We start from the raw sequence: 24,053 nt of genomic DNA, 5'->3' as shown, positions 1-24,053 counted from the left end.
CATGAACTGCATTTTTCTCCTGATTGCTATTTCGAGGCTCCTGCATTTTTTTCAGAGGTGCCCATGGAAGGCCAGAATATATGACTAAAGAGCCATCTTCAGTCCCTGCAGTGGGTGAGGCTCCATCTCCTTGTCTGTCCCTCAGGACGCTGAGGTGGCATGCTTGTTAAACCTCAGAGCCCAGTTACTGTCAGCTTCTTCAAACCCCAGAGTGAATGTTTTAGTTACAAATCTGCATCATTATTGCTGGTGATGGGGTTTCACTCATGTCTTTTTATAGATTTCAATCTAATAAATCAGAAATATTTCAGAAGTTTGATTAAAATTAAAATCAGGGGGAAAAAATGGAATTGAAGAAATTCCAGGTAACTCACATAGCTCGTGTTACCATTCCTCCAGGTTTTTTTCTTTCTTTCTTTCTTTCTTTTTATAAAATTTTGGCTACATGACAGGGCATGTGGGATCCTAATTCCCCAACTAGGGACTGAACCCATGGCCTCCACATTGGAAGTGCAGAGACCCAACCACTCGATCACCAGGGGCAGTCCCATCCTCCAGCTTTAAAAGCACATTGGAAGGCTATTTTGCTCAGTCCCCAAAACCTCTTGTAGGTTTGTAAATCATAAAGGCAAATTAGCATGTTTTTCCCTTTTATAAAGAAAAGGAGATGTTTTATCATATTCACATCAGCCTTAGAGATCTCTCAGCAAGAATACACCGAGCCACGTTTCACTCTTGACCCTGTGACTTGTCCTATCTCTTTCTCTCTCCATTTGCCCTTGCTGCCACCATTTCTCTCACTGGTGGTCTCCATCCCCACAAGCTAAACCCATTAATAAAATGACTGATCCATCAATCTGCTCTGGTACCCCAGGTACACGGGCCTTTCAGCCCAGCCAAAAGCATCCCCATCTCTAGCTGTTCAGTAGGTGTTTGGGTGTGAGAAATGCTATAAAAATTCAGCTGCAAAGAAAATTTCAGCCAGGCCCTGGAGTTGTGACCGGCTCATTTTCAGTCTCTATCTTGCTTTTTCCATTCCTTTATAATTGTTCATCTTGCTTGTTAGTGGCTCCAGCTCTGTCATTACCTCAGTAGAAAGCTTCATGGATTTCCTCTTCCCTAGCAGTTTCTGACTTATCTGAAACCTTACAATACAAAGTAGTGAAGGGAAGATAGTCCTTGAATGTCACAAAGTGGGTCTGAATTTCAGGGTTCTTAATATTCAAGGCAGTTTTATTTTTTACTTCCCTAAAACTGTAGTTATGAGTGTTAAAATTTACCTTTCTTCCTTCCAATGCCAAGTAGATGGTAGAGCGAAAGAATCTGAGTCCCCTCTGCCATTGATGACACTTAGAGCTCAAGAGCCATCTTTCTCAAAGCAGCCATCTGTATCTCAGCGATGGTTTAACAAAACGTAAAAGAGTTGCATGTAACTATGGCTGATTCTTGTTGACGTATGACAGAAAACCACAAAATTCTGTAAAGCAATTATCCTTCAATTAAATTTAAAAAAAAAAAAACGGATGACCAACAAGGACTTAAAAAAAGAGTTTCAGAGTTGTCAGATATGTCAACTGTCTTGATAACAGATTGTATTTTCCCCTCTTGTTTTTTAGCCTCCACGAACATCTCATCCTGTTGTGAGGTTCTCCTGTATAGATTGTGAGCCAATGGTAATAGACAAACTTCCCTTTGACAAATATGAACTTGAACCGTCACCCTTAACTCAGTACATCCTTGAACGAAAGTCTCCCCATACTTGCTGGCAGGTACTTCCCCTTTGTTGTTAGCCAAATGTCTGGAACCACTCGGAGATCTGGGAATTGTTGAAAGAACTTTCAAAGGTTAATCTGGGAATAGTTGGGCTGAGTCTATTAATAATGTTTCTGACAAATGCTATCAAGTAAGCAACATGGCTAAGCTAATAACTTCAAGCTGATATGAATCACTAGCCTACCATACATTGCCATTTAAGGAACCTGATGAAGCCTACATATTTGAGGATTTGGAGGACTCCCCTGAAGCCTATCCAGGGACCCCAGGTTAAGAATTCCTAGCCTAAAGGATGTAATTCTATTCAGCTATGGCTTCTGCAGCTGAAGCAGTGTTCTCAGTCCTTATTGTGAACTTGACAGATTGGACAAAGGTTTTGTTTTGTTTTGTTTTGTTTTGGTCAAACCACACGACTTGCAGGATCTTAGTTCCCCAACCAGGGATCAAGCTCACGCCCTCTGCAGTAAAAATGTAGAGCCCTAACCACTGGACTGCCAGGGAATTCCCAGTAAGACATTTTTGACAAACAAAACAAAACAAAAACATAAACCTGAAATTACTTTATGTATTAGTATTATGTAATCAAGCTCTTCTTGTAGTACAAACCACATTGGTGTGTGTGATATGGATTTTCCTTGGATGAAGGAGATGCATAGGCAGATGTACAACACTGACTCTTCCAAGAGGTATAGTTCAACCAGGAGGACTTGCTTATTTGTTAATAGACTCACCTTTGGATTTTAATTTGTGAAAATCCATATGTGGTAATCAAAGCTATTTTATTTGAATATAATAAGGAAGTCCTACACTGTAAGAATGTTTGTTCCATTTCTAAACTACAGCAATCAGTAATTGTTACGTTTTACTTACTCAAGGAACACTTTCAGACCATCTGTTTCAACCTAAAATGTGAAATCATTGCTACTAGTTGTCTTTAAACTACTTGAATTCTACAAAGTTGCTAAAACTGGGTAGAAAAAAAAGGAACAGGTGTAAAGCAAGGATGTAAAAGTGCAAGAAACAGAGTGATCTCATAATACTGAGCAAAAGAAGCCAGACATAAAAGATCACATATCATATGATTCAACTTTATATAGTTCAAAAAGATGTAAGACTGCCTTTTATTTTGTTAAAAGTCAGGAGAGTGATTTCTCTTGGGGGTACAGAATGGTGACCAGAAAAAGACACGAAGGGTTTTCTGGTCAGGTTCTATTTCTTGATTCGGGTTCTGATGACACATATACGTTCATTTTTTAAACATTCATTGAACTGTATACTTATAATTCATGCATTTTTGAATGTATGTTTATATTTCAATAAAACACACCAAAATGTGCTAGAAATGCAGGGATAAGGATGAGAGCATGCTAAGTTAAAATCAAGGCAAAAGCTTGAATTTATGAATTGAAAAACATTTTGGAATAAAAGCATGTAAAATTACAAATTACAGTTTTCCCCCAAATAAACCCTTTATTCTATATAGCATCTTCCTTGTAAATCTTCTCCAAAGGAACTTAAGAAATCCTGTCCTTGATCCTTGCAGCACCCCTTAAGTGTGCCATATGTCTTTCTCTTGCATCTTATGTTACTTTCGTTTAGAGTAGTTTAATGCAATGAATTAGTGGGAATGAAAAAGAATAAGATGAACCAGGATCCAGGAAATTTTGGAAAGTCATAATGGAAACTGGATTCTAACCCTAGCTTTCCCACCAACTATGTGGTTTTTGGACCAGACGCTTTCTCTAGACTAGATGATCTCTAGACTAGGGATCAATGATCCCTTTGAACCCCCAAATTCTGTGAATCTGCAGGTGATAAAGAATTTGGGAAAACTCAATGGGCTTATGGGAAGGAAGGAAGGTATGAGGATGGGAAGGGAGGAAATAAAGACAGAAAGAGAGTGAGCAAGGAACAAAAAACAGTGCTGCTCCTTTCAGAGGAGTTATAGGTTTGATCCTTGCTGGCTATAACTTTTTTATCCTTTATGATGATTTCCCCCTTTCTATTATACACACTTAGGAAATAGGAGGAAATCCAACATGTGGTGAAAGTCACTCAGTCATGTCCAACTCTTTGCGACCCCATGACTGTACAGTCCATGGAATTCTCCAGGCCACAATACTGGAGTGGGTAGCCTTTCCCTTCTCCAGGGGATCTTTCCAATCCAGGGATCAAACCTAGTTCTCCTGTATTGCAGGCAGATTCTTTACCAGCTGAGCTACCAGGGAAGCCCGGGTCAAACATGTTTTATTACAATTGTCTGTTTCTATTAAGGTTCAAATTAAGAGATGAAATCTAGTAGATAAGTCATGTTTTAACACAATCCATTGTTTTGTGGAGGCATCCATTACATAGGAAAGATTTATTTTGAGCTACAGCTAAGTATAGAAAGAATTCAGTGAACTGGTAGGTGATGTTGCTAGTTGAACAAGAATTAGCAAAGTAAGTGGGTTCTGTTCACCATCAGGGTTTGACTTCTGTCTTAAATATCCTGATGAAGGATGTTAGAAAAGGTAAAGGTCTAGGTCCATAAAATTATATACTAATGTCCTGATTTGGCCAAAGAGTGAACGTGGAACACAGAGAAATCATGATAGCTAGAGGACTCCAGAATGGGACCTGACAATATCATATATGTCAAATCAGGAATAAGGAAAAAGATGCTAGTCATATGGAATAAAGATTAATGTTCTCATTTTTATTGAATGTTTGTTCCACCAGGATTATTTACGATAGAAAATGCCTTCCAGATTGAACCAAAGCATCTCCTTGCTCAATATAATTGTCTCAAAATAATTAGCACCAGTGCCTGGCTTGTAATAGACTCCTCAATAAATATTTATTAGATGAAAAGTGAATAAATGGGTAGGAAATTGTTGCATCAAAGGGAAGTAGAGCAAGACTTAATAGTAGTTCACATAAGGAGTGTTAGCATAATCCTTTAAATGGGCTTTGTTTTTGTAATTGCATGCTTTAGGCATGGGGCCATGTTCCATTTTCCTAAGTCTCCACTCTGGTCACCACTTGTTCTTTTGAGAAGTCAATTTGTTTTAATGGCTGGTATCACTTAGTGGTATTTCAGCCTAATTTTCCATTGTGCTAACCAAGTAAATATTTTGGTATTGTTGATGCCGCCTGTGGTCTCTGAATGATTATTTCATTTCCTAACACAATTTATAAAAGAATTGCAATCTGAACATTCTATTTTTTGACATAAATATAGAGAAAACAGTATTCCCATTTTTAAATTACAATTGTGCCAGAGATGCTGGTATAGCATATTGCTATGAGTTTGATTTGACATAAAATCCTTATTGTCATAACTGTACATTACTTCATGATCTTCTCAGGTATTTGTTACTAGCAGTGGAAAATACAATGAACTTGGATATCCATTTGGTTATTTAAAAGCCAGTACGACTTTAACTTGTGTAAACCTCTTTGTGATGCCGTACAACTACCCAGTTTTACTCCCTCTTTTAGGTAAGTCAAGTATGTGCCATTCAGTCATCTTTTCAGTGTGGTGCTAGTTTAGTTGCTAAGTTGGGTCTGACTCTTTGTGACCCCATGGACTATAACCCGCCAGACTCCTCTGTCCATGGAATTTCCCAGGCAAGAATACTGGAGTGGGCTGCCATTCCCTTCTCCAGGGGATCTTCCCTGCCCAGCGATTGAAGCCAAGTCTCCTGCATTGCAGACAGATTCTTTACCACTGAGCCACCAGGGAAGCCCTTAGTCATCTTTAAAATACAGCAAAAAAGAAAAGTTGACAATGAACTAAGCATTTTAAATGTATCCAAAGAGTAATGAGTGTCAAGATATATAAAAGTCAAAAAACTGATTCAGAAAGATAGAATTGGCATCCTACTTTCTGTTGTGTTCGTTTTCCTTTTGTTGTTTTTGCATCAGACAGAAGAGACTATTCACCTGGGAAAGTGGAAGTATTAGTCACTTAGTCCTGTCTGACTCTTTGTGACCCCATGGTCTGTAGCCTGCCAGGTTCTTCTGTCCTTGGAATTCTCCAGGCAAGAATACAGGAGTGGGTTTCCATTCCCTTCTCCAGGGAGTGGGGGTATGATTCTTATGCTGCTCTTTGATTTGCAAGCTCCAATGTTGTCACCCCTCTTCTTCTTCTTTTTTTTTAATATGTGTGTGTACACACTTCCTTGTTTTCTTATTGTTTCACTTATTTACATTTATTTTGTTTTTGGCTATGCCACAAGGCATGCAAGATCAAACTTGTGGCCCCTGCATTGGAAGTACAGAGTCCTAACCACTAGACGGCCAGGGAATTCCCACTTCTCTCTGGTTTTAAGTGCACTTGGCTTTTGGTAAACTAGTTTGGGCACCCCCAAAATTGATTGTGGTTAACACTTCAAGAATCTGATGGTTTTTTCAGAAAATAGGGCTTCCATGGCGTTACTGTATTGCAGTTAGTTCCTCTACAAAAGAATACGAAATACTCTTGAGGCATCTGTTTTAAGCAAGGTAGCAAGTTAAGGAAATAGATACAAGAGTGACTTCTGCAATAACTGCAGTTGTAGAAGCTGTGGTTTCCATGGCAAAATTCTAAAAGGAACAACTCCAGAAGCTGTTACTCAGACATCACTGAAAATGTGTGTGGGGATTTTTTTTTTTCTCATTTAAGGAGCCACGTCTGTTTAGAGTAATGTAGTACTGCATGGTATCCTTCTCCTCATAAAGTTATGAACATTTTTAATTGCTGAGGTTTCTTAATTTTTGCAAAAAGAATCAAACCTTTACCAAGTTTTAATATAGTCATTAAAAGCGTAAGATTTTTTAGTGCTATAAACAGTCTATGTATCAAATGTCTTGATAAAGCAGTTCTTTTAAATGTTGCAAATGAAGAAAATTAAGACTGGGTCATCATAAATGATTGTTTTGGCTAGCCTATTTACTTTATTTCTTTGTCTACTCTAAAAATATCCTCTAAGAGATGATTGTCACTTATATAAAATATAGATTATGTCTTTGAGATTAACAATACTATCAATAAAAAGTATTTTGTGGGCTTATTTACCCTGTTTTATTAAATATACCTTTATGACCTCCGGTTTTCACAGCTATAAAATGAAGGATCAAACTAGCTAATCTTCACTTAAACTGTTAAGAGTATTATTTTTCTGTTTCTTAAGTACACTTTTTATTTTGAGATAATTGTGGATTCATATGCAATTGTAAGAAATGATAAAAAAAAAAGAGAGACAACACCAAAAGCGCAGACAACAGAAGTGAAAATAAATACATGGGACTACATCAAACTTAAAGACTTTTGTGGATCAAAGGATACAGTAGAGAGCAAAAGGAAACCTATGAAATGGGAAAAAATTTGCAAATTGTCTATCTGATCATTTGGGGGAGGGCTCTATCCAACCCTGCCTAGACCATCATTATCCCTTTGCAAACATTCCAAACCAAAAACCCCAGAGGCATCTTTGATTTCTTCCCTTTCCCTGATCCCATACATCCATTTGAGGTTCACCTCATCCTTGACTCAGTTCGTATTCTTCCCTTTGGCTTCAAATATCCATTTCTAGGCTTTTCTATAACCTGTGTCTTCCAAGGAGCATAGGGTTTTTTACACCCTTTGAGGGTGAGGTCCTTGTGCCCTTGAATCCCTAACTTGGGTTTCATGTTGAGGTTCTACAATAGTTTCCACCCATACTTCTGCCATTACTTCACTTTCTGGGTTTTGTGGTTTCCATAGAGATTTGGAGTCTGAACTGTAGGGTATAGCTGCCCTGATAATGAATTTTGGCTCGCTGTTTGTTAGCTTTGTGACCCTGGATAAGAAACTTAACTTCTCTGTGCCTCAACTATTTCATCTGTAAAGTGGGGATAATAATAGTACCTACCTGAAAAGGATTTCATTGGGGTTAAATGAATTGTGTTAGTCGCTCAGTCATGTCTGACTCTCTGCAATCCCATGGACTACAGCCTGCCAAGGCTCCTCTGTCCATGGAATTCTCCAGGCAAGAATACTGGAGTGGGTAGCCATTCCCTTCTGCAGGGGACTTTCCTTACCCAAGGATCAAACTCGTGTGGGCCACATTGCAGGCATATTCTTTATTGTCTGAGCCACCAGGGAAGCCCTTAATACAGTTAAATTGCATCAAACTCACCTGGCAAAAAGTAAGTGTTCAGGGAGAAGTATGCAGGGAGGGGACAGAGAGCATTATTGTCTGATTAATAATACTGTTGTCATTATTAATATCTATGTTATCTTAGTATCTCTTGAAGGCCCTGATATTCCATATAATATAATTATATATTCTAATTATGTATAAGGATATAATATAAAGATATAATATAATATAAAAATATGGGACAGTTTTGTAGTTTTAGTAGGCAGTTCAGTTCAGTCGCTCAGTCATGTCCGACTCTTTGCGACCCCATGAACTGCAGCACGCCAGGCCTCCCTGTCCATCAAAAACTCCCAGAGTTTACTCAAACTCATGTCCATCAAGTCAGTGACGCCTTCCAACCATCTCATCCTATGTCATCCCCTTCTCCTGCCCTGAATGTTTCCCAGCATCAGAGTCTTTTCAAGTGAGTCAGCTCTTTGCATGAGGTGGCCAAAGTATTGGAGTTTCAGCTTCAACATCAGTCCTTCCAGTGAACACCCAGGACTGATCTCCTTTAAGATGGACTGGTTGGATCTCCTTGCAGTCCAAGGGACTCTCAAGAGTCTTCTCCAACACCACAGTTCAAAAGCATCAATTCTTTGGTGCTCAGCTTTCTTTATAGTCCAACTCTCACGTCCATACATGACCACTGGAAAATCCATAGCCTTGACTAGATGGACCTTTGTTGGCAAAGTAATGTCTCTGTTTTTTAATATGCTATCTAGGTTGGTCATAACTTTCCTTCCAAGGAGTAAGCATCTTTTAATTTCATGGCTGCCGTCACCATCTGCAGTGATTTTGGAGCCCAGAAAAATAAAGTCAGCCACTGTTTCCACTGTTTCCCCATCTATTTGCCATGAAATGATGGGACCAGATGCCATGATCTTAGTGTTCTGAATGGTGAGCTTTAAGCCAACTTTTTCACTCTCCTCTTTCACTTTTATCAAGAGGCTTTTTAGTTCTTCTTCACTTTCTGCCATAAGGGTGATGTCATCTGCATATTTGAGGTTATTGATAGTTCTCCCAGAAATCTTGATTCCAGCTTGTGCTTCATCCAGCCCAGCATTTCTCATGATGTACTCTGCATATAAGTTAAATAAGCAGGGTGACAATATACAGCCTTGATGTACTCCTTTTCCTCTTTGGAACCAGTCTGTTGTCCCATGTCCAGTTCTAACTGTTGCTTCCTGACCTGCGTACAGGTTTCTCAAGAGACAGGTCAGATGGTCTGGTATTCCCATCTCTTTCAGAATTTTCCACAGTTTATTGTGATCCACACAGTCAAAGGCTTTGGCATAGTCAATTAAGCAGAAATACATGTTTTTCTGGTACTCTCTTGCTTTTTTGATGATCCAGCGGATGTTGGCAATTTGATCTCTGGTTCCTCTGCCTTTTCTAAAACCAGCTTGAACATCTGGAAGTTCACGGTTTACGTATTGCTGAAGCCTGGCTTGGAGAATTTTGAGCATTACTTTACTAGCGTGTGAGATGAGTGCGATTGTGCAGTAGTTTGAGCATTTTTTGGGATTACCTTTCTTTGGGACTGGAATGAAAACTGACCTTTTCCAGTCCTGTGGCCACTGCTGAGTTTTCCAAATTTGCTGACATACTGAGTGCAGCACTTTCTTTTAGGATTTGAAATAGCTCAACTGGGATTCCATCACCAGGGCGTTTAGTAAAAAGTCGTGAATTTAAGTCATGTATACTTTGATGTCTGGAACATCCTATGGTACTGCAGAGTACAATAACTGTCCATAAAAGTGACCCCTGTTTCCTGTTTATTAAATAAAGATTTTCATCAAAAGTAGTTAAGAAAAGTTTATTTAAGCACTAAAATTTACCTGGGTGAGGTTTAATTGGATCAATGAGCTACCATAAGAATCATGTCAGTAGGGTGGTAACCAGATTATCACAGATGGAAAGATTCTCTCTCAACTGGGAAATTAGGAATTTTTTTTTTTCTATTGGGGGTCATTAACTAAAGCATTTTTAGCAACTTTTCTTTTTTTCCTCTTCAATGCCACATTCAATCACTTATTTTGAAAAAATTAAGAACTGGGAACTTGTGTAAAGAATAAAGTTCATCTCCATCTTAAGACTAGTTATTATCAGGAAGGGGAAAAGAGAATAATTGAAAAAGGATAATTTGATATTTATTTATCACTATATATCCAGTGCTTTGCAGTTTATGCTATTTATAAATTTTGTATATTGTTTTCACATCCATAATCTAGTTCCTCAGAACAATCCTATGGGGTAAGGCGATGATCATTAAACTAATTTTATGGATGAAATGGAGGCACAAAACGGTTAAGTGATTTACTGAAGTTCACTGAGCTAAGTACATAGCATGTGTCTGAGCTTTTTAGGCAATAATTATCAGCATGCTTTTTCTTGGAGAGGGGGAGATGAGACCAGTGTACCTCACACTGGAGGGTGGCAGGCCCTCCCTCTGTTCCTTTATACCCCCACCTCATTTACCATTATTCACCTTGTCCCTTGCCTGCCCCTCTCTATTAGTACCTCATCCTCCACTCACCCCTACTTATCATACTTCTCACCTCTACTTAGCCCATTCTTGCAAGGTGAAAATGCTTGATAACTACTGAGTTAGAGCTTTACTGCCATACAAATGTGTTATGTTATATGACAAATTAATGCAGCAGCTTCACTTTCTTCTTAATGCACAAATGTATTCCCAGGTAGGGACTAGTAGTAGCATTTGCAGTGACAATAATACTTCCAGTTGGATATGTTTCAAAGCTGGGCCTTTAGAAAACAGAGAGTAGTAAGTAAATAAGTGTCAGATTTCTGACACCAAAGAACATAGATGACTCTGCAATTTGGGATGCTGACACACCTTGCTAGGAACTGGCAAAGACTTAAGTATAGTCTGGAGTTTACCAGCTCCTACCAGTCCAGTGTGCTTATACATGCAAAGAGAGTAAAGTAAACCCAGATTTCTCATCTACCAAGCGTCCCCTTAACTCCGTTCCTTTCTGCTAGTAGATTTTTGTTGCTGGTGTTAATGTTTTGTTTTGGTTATTTATTGATTGATCTCTTGATTTATATTTTTTTATTTGATGTTTGCCTTAGGCCTTTAAGGCTGTGTCAGCAAGGTATGGCCAGAAGGAAGAATAGTGCACAGACTTGAAACTCATGCAAGTTCTGGGACCTTCTGGGACACATTGCTTATATAGTTTTATAAATGGGCTCTTAGGACCCTTTGTGGAAACAGAGTCTTCATTTGCTCTTATCCCCTATTTCATGACTAAATTTTTAAAAAGATAATAAATATACCTCATTATAATAATTAAAGAAAATTAATGAATATCTCTGACCAAACCACAAGAAATTCAAAATTAATTTGGGCTTACAAGACATTGGTGGAATTCTACCTTTTAGGAAAAAAAAGATCATTACTAATTTATACTAGCTCTAATTACTAATTTACTTACTAATTTAATAATCCTATGTCACCAGTGTTCTTTGAACCATCTCAGATGTATGTAAATCAGAAAATATGCCCAATATACTGCTATAATACACTCTCAAGCAATATTTATCAATATGATATAATAGTATCTATTACGAGGATTTTTTGTTGTGAATTGTAAACTTTGAGTACTATTACAAATTACTTACTTGGTAGTATTTGTTAAATTAAGTATGACATTTTTGTGAGTGGTCTGACATTAGAAATAAACACTATAAGTTTTTTCAGATACAATGCCAATCTATGCAATCTGAATTTCAGCACTAGTGCAATTTTATAAATGCAGAGTTTTACCTTTTATAACTGGGTTCAAAATGAGTATGTTGACTTAGACTAGATTTTACAGTAACAAAATTTGATTTTAAATATCTATGAATGTAATTCTTACCCATGGTTTTCATTCTTTCCATGATTCAGTCATAATTTTGACACTAAAGAAGAGGGAAAAAATGCATTATTGGTCTTTCTAGCCCCCTCTGTTCTTTGTGGTAGTACAGAGAAGCACAGGAAAATGTTTAATTATCTGTTTTTCTGTGATTTGTAATTTAAATTTGTTCAGTGGGGTTCTTAAAGTATCATCTTTCTTAAGTAATAAAAACAACAGTGATAATATAGCTCTTTTTATAACATACTATGTACTTTCATTTTAGACCAAACTAGAGTCAGAACGAATACTAGCATCAGTGGGGAAGAAACCTCCCCAGGAAATTGGAATCAAAGTGAAAAATCATTCTGGTGGTGGTGTTTCCTTGACTCACAATAAAAACTTTAGAAAACTATTGAAAGAAATCATTGGGGATACTGCACCAAGACTGACAGAATTGAACACCAAAGAATTTGCTGGCTTCCAAGTAGGGCTCTTAAACAAGGTAAATTGTGACATAAATAGCTTGTTGGGGGTGGTGGGGAAAGATAAGGTCTGTGAAAAGACAAAGGGGAGAAGGAATGGGAACGAAAAAGGAGAGCTTTCAGATCCCTTGCAGAACATTTGGTCCTATCCAAAATATCCATAAGACATGTGGTCCACACAAAAAGGCCCTTGAAATCTGGTCCGATCATATTTGGTTCATGACCAATGGACAGAACCAAGTATCAAGGACTTCTTGGTATGTGCTACATGTCTTATGAACATTTTGGACAGCACCAAGTATGACCAAATATCAAGGATCTTTGGGGTGGACCAAATGTCTGCTAAACTTCAGATCACACTGCTGAATTAACATTTGTGAGAGAATGGGGGAAGGAAGGAGGAATGGGTATGAAGAGCTTCAGGCATCAGTATAGCTTGTAGAAAGTCTTGGCCAGCCCAACAGGAAACCCTGGCACCACAAGATCCCATAGAGGAGGTCCACATTGACAGAGCTGGCCAGGCCTGAACATCCCCCATCATTCTCAGTCACTGGCTGGGGGCAGCCTGGAAAGAGCACGGCCTCTGTTCCAGCGCTGCCCCAGATCCTGAAGGTACTGTGGCTGGAGGTGTTCAGATCACTGTACCCCTTGTGGATCAGCCATTGCTTCCTGGACGGACATCCCATCAGCTCCTCTCCGTGGCTGCCAGGGGACGGCATCTAGATTGTGAATAGTGGGCCTGCAAGGCTGCCACAGACACAGATCTCAAGATCTGATGTTTTAAATGGTATACTTGAAAAAAGATATACACAGTGGCTTTAAAGCTATGTGGATGTAGTAGAATTCAGAACAGGGCCAGCAAAGGCGAATTTTCCACTGCAAAATTGTACTGAAGTCAGTTGTAATGAATATCCCTCTCTTTGCTAAGATTTTAAGAGGATTAGGAATTACATTTCTATATTAAAAGCCTCAGGAGTAACTGAAATTGTTTCATTTCAAATAGGATTTGAAACCTCAGACATATAGAAATGCTTATGATATTCCACGTAGAGATCTTTTAGACCAGTTAACCAGAATGCGATCCAATCTGCTGAAAACACACAAGTTTATTGTTGGACAAGATGAAGGTAAGTGAACAAAGAAGTACTTTTTGTTGATAAAATGTCAAGTCTGACTAACATGAAGGTGTTTATTGCATAAAGCGTATGTTATTTTGTAATACTTTAATATTTATAATACCTATTTTCTCTAAATCCCTTCATCTACTAGCACAAGTTTATTGTTCTTGGGTTTAAGGGGAAGTGGGCATTAATTGGCATGTATATGACACTACACATGCTTTATTTAGCTCTTGTAAGTCTCCAAACAACCCTGTGAGATAGATACTGTTTTTATGCCCATTTTTATGGACATTGGAACTCAGAATGAGCGTTTTAATAGCTTCCCCAGTTCTAGTGAGCTGGAAAGCAGCAGAAACTAGGTCTATCAGAATTTGGAAATTGTATACTCTGACACTGTACCACCTAGCCTGCTCTGATAAACTCAATCCAGATTCCTCATTTACAGGAAAAGAATGAACCTGATATTGTCGAGGATAATTGATGATGATGTACAATTCCCCTTGACTCCATTTTGTTCATTTTAAACAGTGTCATTTGTCCATTAAAATGAGCAAATCTTAGCCTGGCCAACCTCCTGAAATTATATGTCAGTATTTTTTTTGAGGGGGTAGGATCTTTTTTAGGAAGAAAGCCTGTAGATCTAATCAAGTTTTCTAAAAAGGTACGGCCCACTAACCAAGATTCTCTAGATGATAAGAGAAAGCCAGAGGGCCTAGGCTCTTCGAAACACAAAATATTTGGTTTTGAGTTGGAATGTGGTATAGGGAATGTCAGCCCATTCTCAAACCTGTGACGAAGAGTGAGGGAGTTGTTCTTGGTCTAGGGATTTGAGCTTGGAGGCCGTGGTGATGATAGACTGAGTGATGAATGGGATGAAGAGAGATGATTTTAGATCCTAGAAGGCTAGATTCAAGATTTTAGCCTATCGGTTGCTGAGATACACAATGCTAAACCAGGCTATGATCATGTCTTCTCAGAAGGACCACACACACTTCAACTATAGAACATGTGTAGAGCATCTATTTGTCTTCTGGTGATTTTGCAGATTCTCTTCATAGTGTTCCAGTTGCACAAATGGGTAACTATCAAGAATATCTAAAGACATTGGCTTCTCCACTTCGAGAGATTGATCCAGATCAACCAAAAAGACTACATACTTTTGGCAATCCATTTAAACAAGATAAGAAGGTGGGATACCCAGTTCTATGTCTGTGTAAATCATGATATTGTTGAAATAACTCCTTCCTTTTTGGCAAGGTGTATATAAGTCAGAGGTCTTACTTCTGTTTGTTTAAAAGATAAAATATATCTCCAGGGCTCTTTGTGAATAGAAAGTGGGAGCCTCCTGATGGAAGAGTATGTTGGTTAAAAAATGGTAGCTGGCATTTACTGCATATGTAGTAGGAGCTGATGTTTTAAATGATAACATTGAATGCACACAACCATTCTGCAGATGAGTATAACTGTCTGCCCTATAATATGAAGAAATCAGAGCTCATCATGGTCAAATGATTCATCCTGAGTGACACAGCCAATAGAGCCAAGATTTGAACCTCCATCTTTCCTGCTCCAAAGTCTGTATTTACTCCCAGCTCCACACACTAATTCCTTCAATATTGAGATCACCATTTATTTCCTTTTGTGCTCTATCTAGACAGTTATTAAGTGTTTTTCTTGAAATATGAAGTATTAAGTGATGTTGCTTTATTGGCTTGTCCTACAAGGGATATAAACATGAGATGTGTGTGCACACGCATGTGTGTGTGTGTGTGTGTGTATCTCTGTGTGTATATGTGAGAGATATGCTGACTTGATGATATAAGTGAGAAGACAAATGACAATTGTATCTGCAATCATGGAAGAAACCATTGTTACAAAGGTGCAGAGCATGCAATAATGTCTTCTGTAACAAAACTGGACCAAAAGTATTCTACTTTACCTGAATCCTCAGTTAACTAGAGTTCTTCGTAATCTTCTGTGTCTTGATTTTTGTCATTGGTAGCACTGGAGATAACTATGACACTATGACATCTAACTGATAGAGCTCTGTGGAGAATTGAGTTAGTACCTGTACATCATTTAGAACATTACCTGACATGTGGTACATGTTCAGTGAATATGTTTTCCTCTTTCTGTACTGTTTTGCTTTGGGAAATGCTTTGGAAAAGTCATTTATCATGGTTTTATTCAAATAATGGGAGTGCATCTTCCTGGGTTATCCTTGGATGAGAACAGCTTTTAGTTAACCTTCTATACTGCTGTCTCTCATCTTTTATTCCCAGGGGTGAAAAGCCCCCTCCTTCATTTGTGTCCAACACCAAGGTGAATATATATGAATCTCTGTGAGGTTGCTACTGGGGGAATGACATTTTCCATCTACCTGTCTGTCACCATTTACATGCAGCATTCTGTATAGTGATTATCAATATTTCTTAAGGATGCGTTTAAATCACACAAAAGGGAATGATCTCCTTACCAAGGTTTGGTGCAAAATGGTTTGTAGCTTCTTCAGAAGGGTGACTGTGGGTTAATTTCCATTTTGGTTGATGAGAGTTTCTTATTCCCCAGGCTTTCAGGTTAATCATGATTGTGTTATGTTTGACTGTAAAACAAGTTTCCTCCTTGTTCCACTTAGACTGGATTAAAATTGAGTAGTGTTTTCTGAAAAGTCTGTGTGAGGCATGGCAAATCTTTGGCCCATGATTAAGATCTGTATTATTGACATAATACTTGATCATATATGCATGTGAAGAGTGTGTGCAATGTTCTCTTTAATGGAATATGTTCATTGATGTTTTCTAGGGAATGATGATCGATGAAGCAGATGAGTTTGTAGCAGGGCCGCAAAACAAAGTGAAACGTCCTGGAGAACTCAACAGTCCTTTGTCATCCAAGAGAAGGCGGAGTATGTCCCTGCTGTTGAGGAAACCACAAACACCACCTACTGTAACTAACCATGTGGGCGGAAAGGGACCACCCTCAGCCTCGTGGTTCCCATCTTATTCAAACCTCATAAAACCCACCCTTGTATATACAGGTATAGAGTAGTGGTTGTGATTTCCTTATGGCCCCTAGAGGACTAAGACACTAAACAATTTTCTTTTATATTCATTTCTTTTGTATTCAGTTTTTTGTTCATTAAGTAAGCCATTATTAATCATCCATGTGGTAGGTACAAAGCACCCTGTGAGATGAGAGACCTTGTTTCAAGGATCTCCATCTATACGAGGGGAGGAAGATCCCTACTTACATAGTAGTTAACACAAGATGGAGAAATGTTGGAAGATGTGCCTGTTGACTTGTCAAGTCAAGGCTGAAGGAGGTGCAACAATTTGGAGTTGCTGCAGAAGTCAGTAGGAGCAAATGGGCTCAGCAAAGGCTGGGTCTGCACTGGGTCAGTAAAGGCTGGTGCTGTCTGTGCTCATCTCCTCTCCTCACTCCAGCCCAGCGCAGTCTGGCCCAGCTTCCTCCACTCCACTGGATGGTGCCAAGTATAAATCCCACATCCTACCATGACTCTCCATTCCTCTGATCTATGCTGCCATCATGTCACCATGATACTCCAATAGCTTTTTATTTTTCTACCTTCCAACCTCATCTAACTCATCTTCTGACCTACAGCCAGAGTGATCATATCAACACAGAAACCAGATCACACCACATCCATGCTGAAAACACCTCATTACCTTTCCTGGCACTCAGAGTACAATCTGAACTCCTGACAAGCTCTGCACCACCTGGGCCCACCATACTTTCCTAACACGTGTCCTCGGCATGGGCACAGGCCGGCTCTCTCTCCTCCTCCAGCCTCTGCCCAAAAGACGCCTGCTCAGAAGGATCTGCCTGACCTCGTGATCCACTGGGACTCCCCCTCCTGCTCTCTGTCCCCTCCCTGTGTGATACCATTAATTAAATTCACACATTTTCCTGAGATTGGAACAGTTACCTTAAAACACAGAAGGCAAAAGTTAAGGCTTTGAACAGCACTTCTGAGTGCATTTCTGTGCAGCCGAGTAAATTAGAACAGTTTTTCTTTTCAAGGAGCTAATTGCCTAGAATTTTCAAAATTTCATGGCAGATAGTGAACAGTTGATTCATTCTCAACAAATTCAATCCAAATGATGCATGCTTTTACTTAACCACTACAGGCTTAACTGCAGTTTAAAATTATTCTCAGTGTAGAGGCAATAAAGTATTTCAGTAAATAAGTCTCAGAGGAGGAGTTAGGAGGGAAATGCACCAGTATTCCCAGTAGCCACTGTTCAGGTCACTGTTTGAAACCACAAAGCACATATCAAAGAATTATGACCTACCATGGGCAGTATTTTTCAGTTAGGAGTTTATAAATATCTTGAGGATCTGAAGAAATCCAAACAGAAAATAAGTAAACCCTACAGGGATATTTCATTTGAAAACTAAATATCTGTGGCCTTGTCTTGTCAACAGAATTGGTTTTCTCTCTGCTGTTGTGTTGTTTCCACTTACGACTGCTCCAGAACAGAAATCTAGGGAGAAAAGCTGTGTGTGTAGAGTCGTCAGCATGACTGTGGCTTAATGACAGAAGCCACTTGCTGAAATGAAGGAATTTGTTTTTTGACAGTCTCCCTTGTCCTTGGTTCCCCAAATCCTGAGTTGCAAATGGCCATATGGATTTGCTCATTTCATTCAACTTGAAAAAGTAATCCCAGCTTTAGAACGCTATGATGGAGCATTAAATTCACTTTAGTAGATATCGATCAATCTAGTGATGATTGTGTACAAAGCCCTGCATTGGTACTGGTGAGGTAGTGAGGATGGAGGCAGATTGGTGGAGGTGACAAGGATAAAGGATAAATGAAAGATGGCCTCTGCCCTGTTGAATAATCACTAACATTTGTTGAGTGCATCCAGTGTACCAGGCACTGTTCTACGTTCTTAAAAACCCATTACTTGGGACTTCTCTGGATGTCCAGTGGCTAAGACTCTGTGTTCCTAATGCAGGGGGCTTGGGTTCCATCCCTCGTCAGGAAGCTAGATCCCACATGCCACAAGTGAGCATTCACATGCTGCAAAGAAGATCAAAGATTCCCGTGTGCCACAACTAAGACCTGGTGGAGCCTAAATAAAATAAATAAGTAAATATTTTAAAAGACCCATTACTTAATTCAGTGACTCTAAGTGAAAGTCGCTCAGTTGTGTCCAACTCTTTGCGACCCCTCAGGCTTCTCTGTCCATGGAATTCTCCAGGCAAGAATACTGGAGTGGTTAGCTGTTCCCTTCTCCAGGGGATCTTCCCAACCCAGGGATTGAACCCAGGTGTCCTGCATTGCAGGCGGATTCTTTACCATCTGAGCCGTCAGGGAAGCCCTCAGTGACTCTATAGAAGTACTATTTGTATCCCTATTGTACAGATGAGGAAGCTGAGGCATGGAGAAACTGACTGCTGCTCTTTCTCATTCTCTTTTGTGGGTTCATCTTCCTGACCTAACTCTGGAGTACCCCAGGGTTTGGTCTTTGGATCTCTTCTTGGTCTAGATTTGATCTCATTTAGTTTCATGGCTTTAGATCCCACCATATTTATTGAATAGGCATCTCAGATTTATGTCCTGAATGGAGTTCCCCTTTCCTTAAAATGCTTTTTCCTTATCTTCCCAATCTGAGTTGATGAGATTGTTGCAGGAAAATGGGGTGCAAGAGGATGGTCATGTCCCAGATCTCCAGTAAGTCCCTGGGATGGGCCATCAAGTGAGGGTCCTTGGCTTTGCACAGGAAATTTTACACTGACCCATAGTAAAATGAAAGAAGATTTATTTAGAGAGATGCACATTCCATAGGCAGATTGTGGTCAGTCTCAGACAGTGAGAATAGACCCAGGGTGTGGGTGTGGTTTTTATGGGCTGGGTAATTTCATAGACTAATAAATGGGAGGATTATTCCAATTATTTTGGGGGAAGGGGAGGAGATTTCCAGGAATTGGGCCACCGACCACTTTTTGGCATTTTATGGTCAGCCTTGTAACTGTCATGACCTATCCATGTGTTATTTAGCATGCTAATGTACGACTCAATGGACATGAATTTTTGCAACTTCCAGGAAATGGTGAATGACGGGGAGGCCTGGCATGCTGCAGTCCATGGGATCATAAAGAGTCCAACATGACTTAGCAACTGAATAATAACAGCAAATGTATACTGTGAGCATATAATGAGGCTCAAGGTTCACTGGAAGTTACATCTGCCATCTTGGACCTAGCTGGTTCTAAGAGTCTTAGCTTTTCCTGTTCTTCTCAGTGGCTGTCATTCTATTAAAGGCTGTGCCTTGCCTTCTTCCCTCCTGTCTTGGGAATCTCTATTCTTCCTGCTCTTGGATCAAAAACTTTTTTCTCACATCTTCAAAATACATCTGGTATTGGACTATTTCTGTCCATCTCCATGGCTCCGATTTTGGCCTGAACTACTGTCGTCTCTTGTGTAATTTGCTACCATTGATAGTAATTGTTCTTCTTAACTGGTTTCCAAACTTCTTCTCTTGCCCCCTATTGCTGCATAATGAATCAAACATAGCAGCTTAAAATGGGCTTCCCTGGTGGCTCAGATGATAAAGAATTTGCCTGTAATGCAGGAGACCTGGGTTTTATCCCTGGGTTGGGAAGATCCCCTGGAGAAGGGAATGGCTACCTGCTCCAATATTCTTGCCTGGAGAATTCCATTGACAGAGGAGCCTGGCAGCAGGCTACAGTCCAAGAGGTCACAAAGAGTCAGACATGACTGAGCAACTAACACTTTGAGTATCTTAAAATAACATGCATATATTATCTCACAGTCTTGTATATGTCAGGAGTCTGGAGGGCTTGGCTGAGTTTTCTGCTTAGGATTTCACAAGGCCAAAGTTGAGGTGTCAACCAGACTGGATTCTTACCTGGAAGCTCTGGGGAAGAATCTACTTCCAAGCTCATTCAGGCTGTTGGCAGAATCCATATACTTGTGACTGTAGGTCCAAGGTCCCATTTCCTTGCTGGTGGCTGTCAGGGGGATAACTCCTAAAGACCAACAACATTCCTTCCCATGTGGTCCCTCCATCTTCAAATTCAGCAATGGCACATCAAATACATCAAAGACTTGTGTTTCAGATCTCTCTGAATTCCTCTTCTGCTACCACCCAGAGAAAGGGCTTACTTGATGGGTCCAGCCCACCCCGATAATCCCTATGATTTATTTTTTTAAAGCTTAGATTTTATTTATTTATTTATTTAGACTATATGGAGTCTTTGTTGCAGTGTGCAAGCTTCTCAAGTTGTGGCACATGGGCTTAGTTGCCCTGTGGCATATAAGATCTTAGTTTCCCAACCAGGGATCAAACCTGAGTCTCCTGCATTGGAAAGTGGATTCTTAATCAGTGGACCACCAGGGAAGTCCCAATTCCCATATTTTAATGTCAGTTGATTTGGGACTTAGAAAAATCATTTCACAGTGCTACTCAGATTAGCATTTGATTGAATAACCAGGAGATAGAATTCTTGGCTGGGGATGTATATTTAATCTTCTTACCACATCCCCTTGCAGTATCTCCTCTACCCAGCAGCTAGTGTGATCCTGTTTATATGTAAGCCAGATCCTGTCATTCTTCTACTCAAAATTCTCCAGTGACTCCCAGGCTCATTCAGAATAAAACCCAAAGTCCTCACCATGTCCCACAAGGCCCTTTATGATCTGGACTCTGCTCCTTACCACCTTGACTTCATCTCTTACTTTCTCCCTCTCACTTACCCTCCTCCTCACTTATTCTCCCTCTAGCCCATACTTCATAGTTCAAGCATGATCCCACCTCAGGACCTTTGTTTATGCTATTTATTCAGCTTGAGATGACTTTCCTCTTGATAACCACATGGCTAGTGGCTTCATTACCTTAAAATTTCTCCTCAACTGCCGCCTTCTCAGTAAGACCTTCCTTGACAGTTCTGTTCCAAATTCCTCAGCACCCTGTGCTTTCTAATCTCCCTTACTGCTTCATTTTCCTCCAGACCCCTTATTACTATTTGATATAAAGTATGTAAATATATATACCTGGCTTTCCTGGTAGCTCAGACGGTAAAGAATCCACCTGCAATGTGGGAGACCTTGGTTTGATACCTGGGTTGGGAAGATACCCCAGAAAAGGGCATGGCAACCCACTCAAGTATTCCTGCCTGGAGAATCCCATGGACAGAGGAGCCTGGTGGGCTACAATCCACGGGGTCACAAAGAATCGGACCCAACTGAGTAATCACGTGTAAATATATAAAATACATTTCACTCATCTCTTTTACTGTTTGTCTTTCTGTCTAGAAGGTATGTCTCACAGAGGGCTTTGTTCATTGCTGCATACCTAGCACTTGGTAAGATGTGTGGAAAATAGAAGGCACTCAATAAATATGTATTAAGTAAATGACTAAAGGAGCTTGCCTAAGGTCACACACACTAGTAAGTGATTGAGTTGGAAGTTGAACATAAAGCACATGCTGCCTCCCTGGAGCTCAGAGATGAATAGTGGTAAGGGTGAAGGTATACAAGGTTAATACTATAACAGAAGATGTTCTAAGGAAAATGCCATAAAGGAAGTGCCACTCAGGGATTCTGGGGTTTCCAAGGATAGAGAACATGAGGGTAGAACTTTGGACTGGAACCAGCAGGTGAAGTCACATCTGGCTGAGGGATCACAAATATCATTATGAGGCAGAAGAACACAAGACACACAGAGACTCATAAAGATGGAGACAGATTGGAGCAAAGAAGCCACAGTTCACTTCAGTTCAGTTGCTCAGTCGTGTCCAACTCTTTGTGACCCCACGGACTGCAGCATACCAGACTTCCCTGTGCATCACCAGCTCCCGGAGTTTACTCAAAACTCATGTCCATTGAATTGGTGATGCCATCCAACCATCTCATCCTCTGTCATCCCCTTCTCCTCCTGCCTTCAATCTTTCCCAGAATCAGGGTCTTTTCAAATGAGTCAGCTCTTCGCATCAGGAGTTTCAGCTTCAGCATCAGTCCTTCCAATGAATATTCAGGACTGATCTCCTTTAGGATGGACTGGTTTGATCTCCTTGCAGTCCAAGGGACTCTCAAGAGTCTTATCCAACACCACAGTTCAAAAGCATCAATTCTTCTTCCCTCAGCTTTCTTTATAGTCCAACTCTCACATCCATACATGACTACTGGAAAAACCATAGCTTTGACAAGATGGACCTTGGTTGGCAAATTTAATGTCTCTGCTTTTTAATATGCTGTCTAGTTTGGTCAGAACTTTTCTTCCAGGGGACAAGCGTCTTTTAATTTCATGGCTGCAGTCACCATTTTCAGTGATTTTGGAGCCCAGAAAAATTAAGTCAGCCACTGTTTCCACTGTTTCCCCATCTGTTTGCCATGAAGTGATGGAACCAGATGCCGTGATCTTAGTTTTCTGAATGTTGAGTTTTAAGCCAACTTTTTCACTCTCCTCTTTCACTTTCATCAAGAGGCTCTTTAGTTCTTCTTTGCTTTCTGCCATAAGGGTGGTGTCATCTGAATATCTGAAGTTATTGATGTTTCTCCCAGCAATCTTAAAGCCACAAGCCAGGGACAGACAACTGCCAGGCAGCCACCAGAAGCTGGAAGAGATTCTCCCCTAGAGCTTCCAGCGGGATGTGTGACCCTTCCAGCACCTTGATCTCGGACTTCTTGCCTCCAGAACTGTGCTTTGTTAGGGCAACCACAGGAAACTACTGAATGAGATGTGAAGGATGGGTATGATTGCTGTGGATTGTATGCTGTACTCCCTCAGTCCCCTTTTAGGTCTGAAGGACTTATTCACCCAACTTCTGAGGTTCTGTTACATACCAGTCTTCAGCTGCCAGCTTTTTATAGGAATTGCTTCTGTTGAAGAGAGGACCTTATCCAAGTTCAAGCCTCATTCTTGGGGACAACTTAAATCCAGTGACTAGTCAACATGAGGATTGTATTATATATCAATTGAGATGTAACAAATTACCACACACTCTGGGGCTTCAAACAACCCAGTTTGAAGGGTCACACTTTATTATCTCACAGTTTCTGTGGGTCAGGAGTCTGGGCATGGCCTAACTGGGTTCTTTATTTAGGGACTTATAAGTCTATATTCAAGGTGTCAGCCAGGCTGCCTTCTCATTTGGAGGCTAGACTGGGGAAGAATGTACTTCCAAATGCTTAAGTGTCAGAACTCTACATTAACTATTCAAGATCATGTTGCTCCAGGTTTAGGGCTTGAAGTGTTCTGGACCACCCAGATAATCCTAAGCAGGGCTGTAATCCATGTGAGGTATGGGTTATTTCCAGTTCATGCTTATGCCACCTAGTGTTTGGTCTTTTGAGGTCCCCGCCCCAGATTAGGGGTGGTTTACACAGTTCCCACCCTTTGTCGATCCTGGGCTCCAACTTTTGTTGCTCTAGAACTGTCAACAAGGCTGCTCACCTTGCAGCTACTTTGATATTGGCAAAATCCCCATGGGCAATAGTGGGCCAAATACCTATCTGAGTTTTCTAATCCAAGCCTGAATCTAGACTTGGTAATTCTACACTCTTGTATTAGTTCCTTGATAATTTTTAAAATGTGTTCTTATAAAAATACTTTCTTAGTTTTTGTTAGCAGAAAGGTAGTTCTGAATGAGCTCATCTGCAGAGATCAGAAACAGAACTC

The 24,053-nt window shown here is 40.0% G+C and overlaps 1 protein-coding gene across 1 annotated transcript; it reads left to right on the top strand.

Moving 5' to 3' along the window:
- The first annotated feature begins 344 nt into the window (after nt 1-344).
- LOC122435692 (integrator complex subunit 6-like) lies at nt 345-17,276 on the top strand. Its single transcript, XM_043459823.1, is given in 8 exon segments — nt 345-365; nt 1,617-1,769; nt 5,124-5,256; nt 11,025-11,038; nt 11,886-12,284; nt 13,268-13,391; nt 14,431-14,573; nt 16,188-17,276. Coding segments are annotated over 8 exon segments (1,233 nt in total). The 3' UTR covers nt 16,434-17,276.
- The last annotated feature ends 6,777 nt before the right edge of the window (nt 17,277-24,053 follow it).

This window comes from Cervus canadensis, chromosome X (assembly GCF_019320065.1).
Source record: "Cervus canadensis isolate Bull #8, Minnesota chromosome X, ASM1932006v1, whole genome shotgun sequence".
In the NCBI taxonomy this organism is placed as follows: domain Eukaryota; kingdom Metazoa; phylum Chordata; class Mammalia; order Artiodactyla; family Cervidae; genus Cervus; species Cervus canadensis.
Note: the sequence above shows the minus strand (reverse complement) of the source record. Positions and strands in the feature narration are given on the sequence as shown.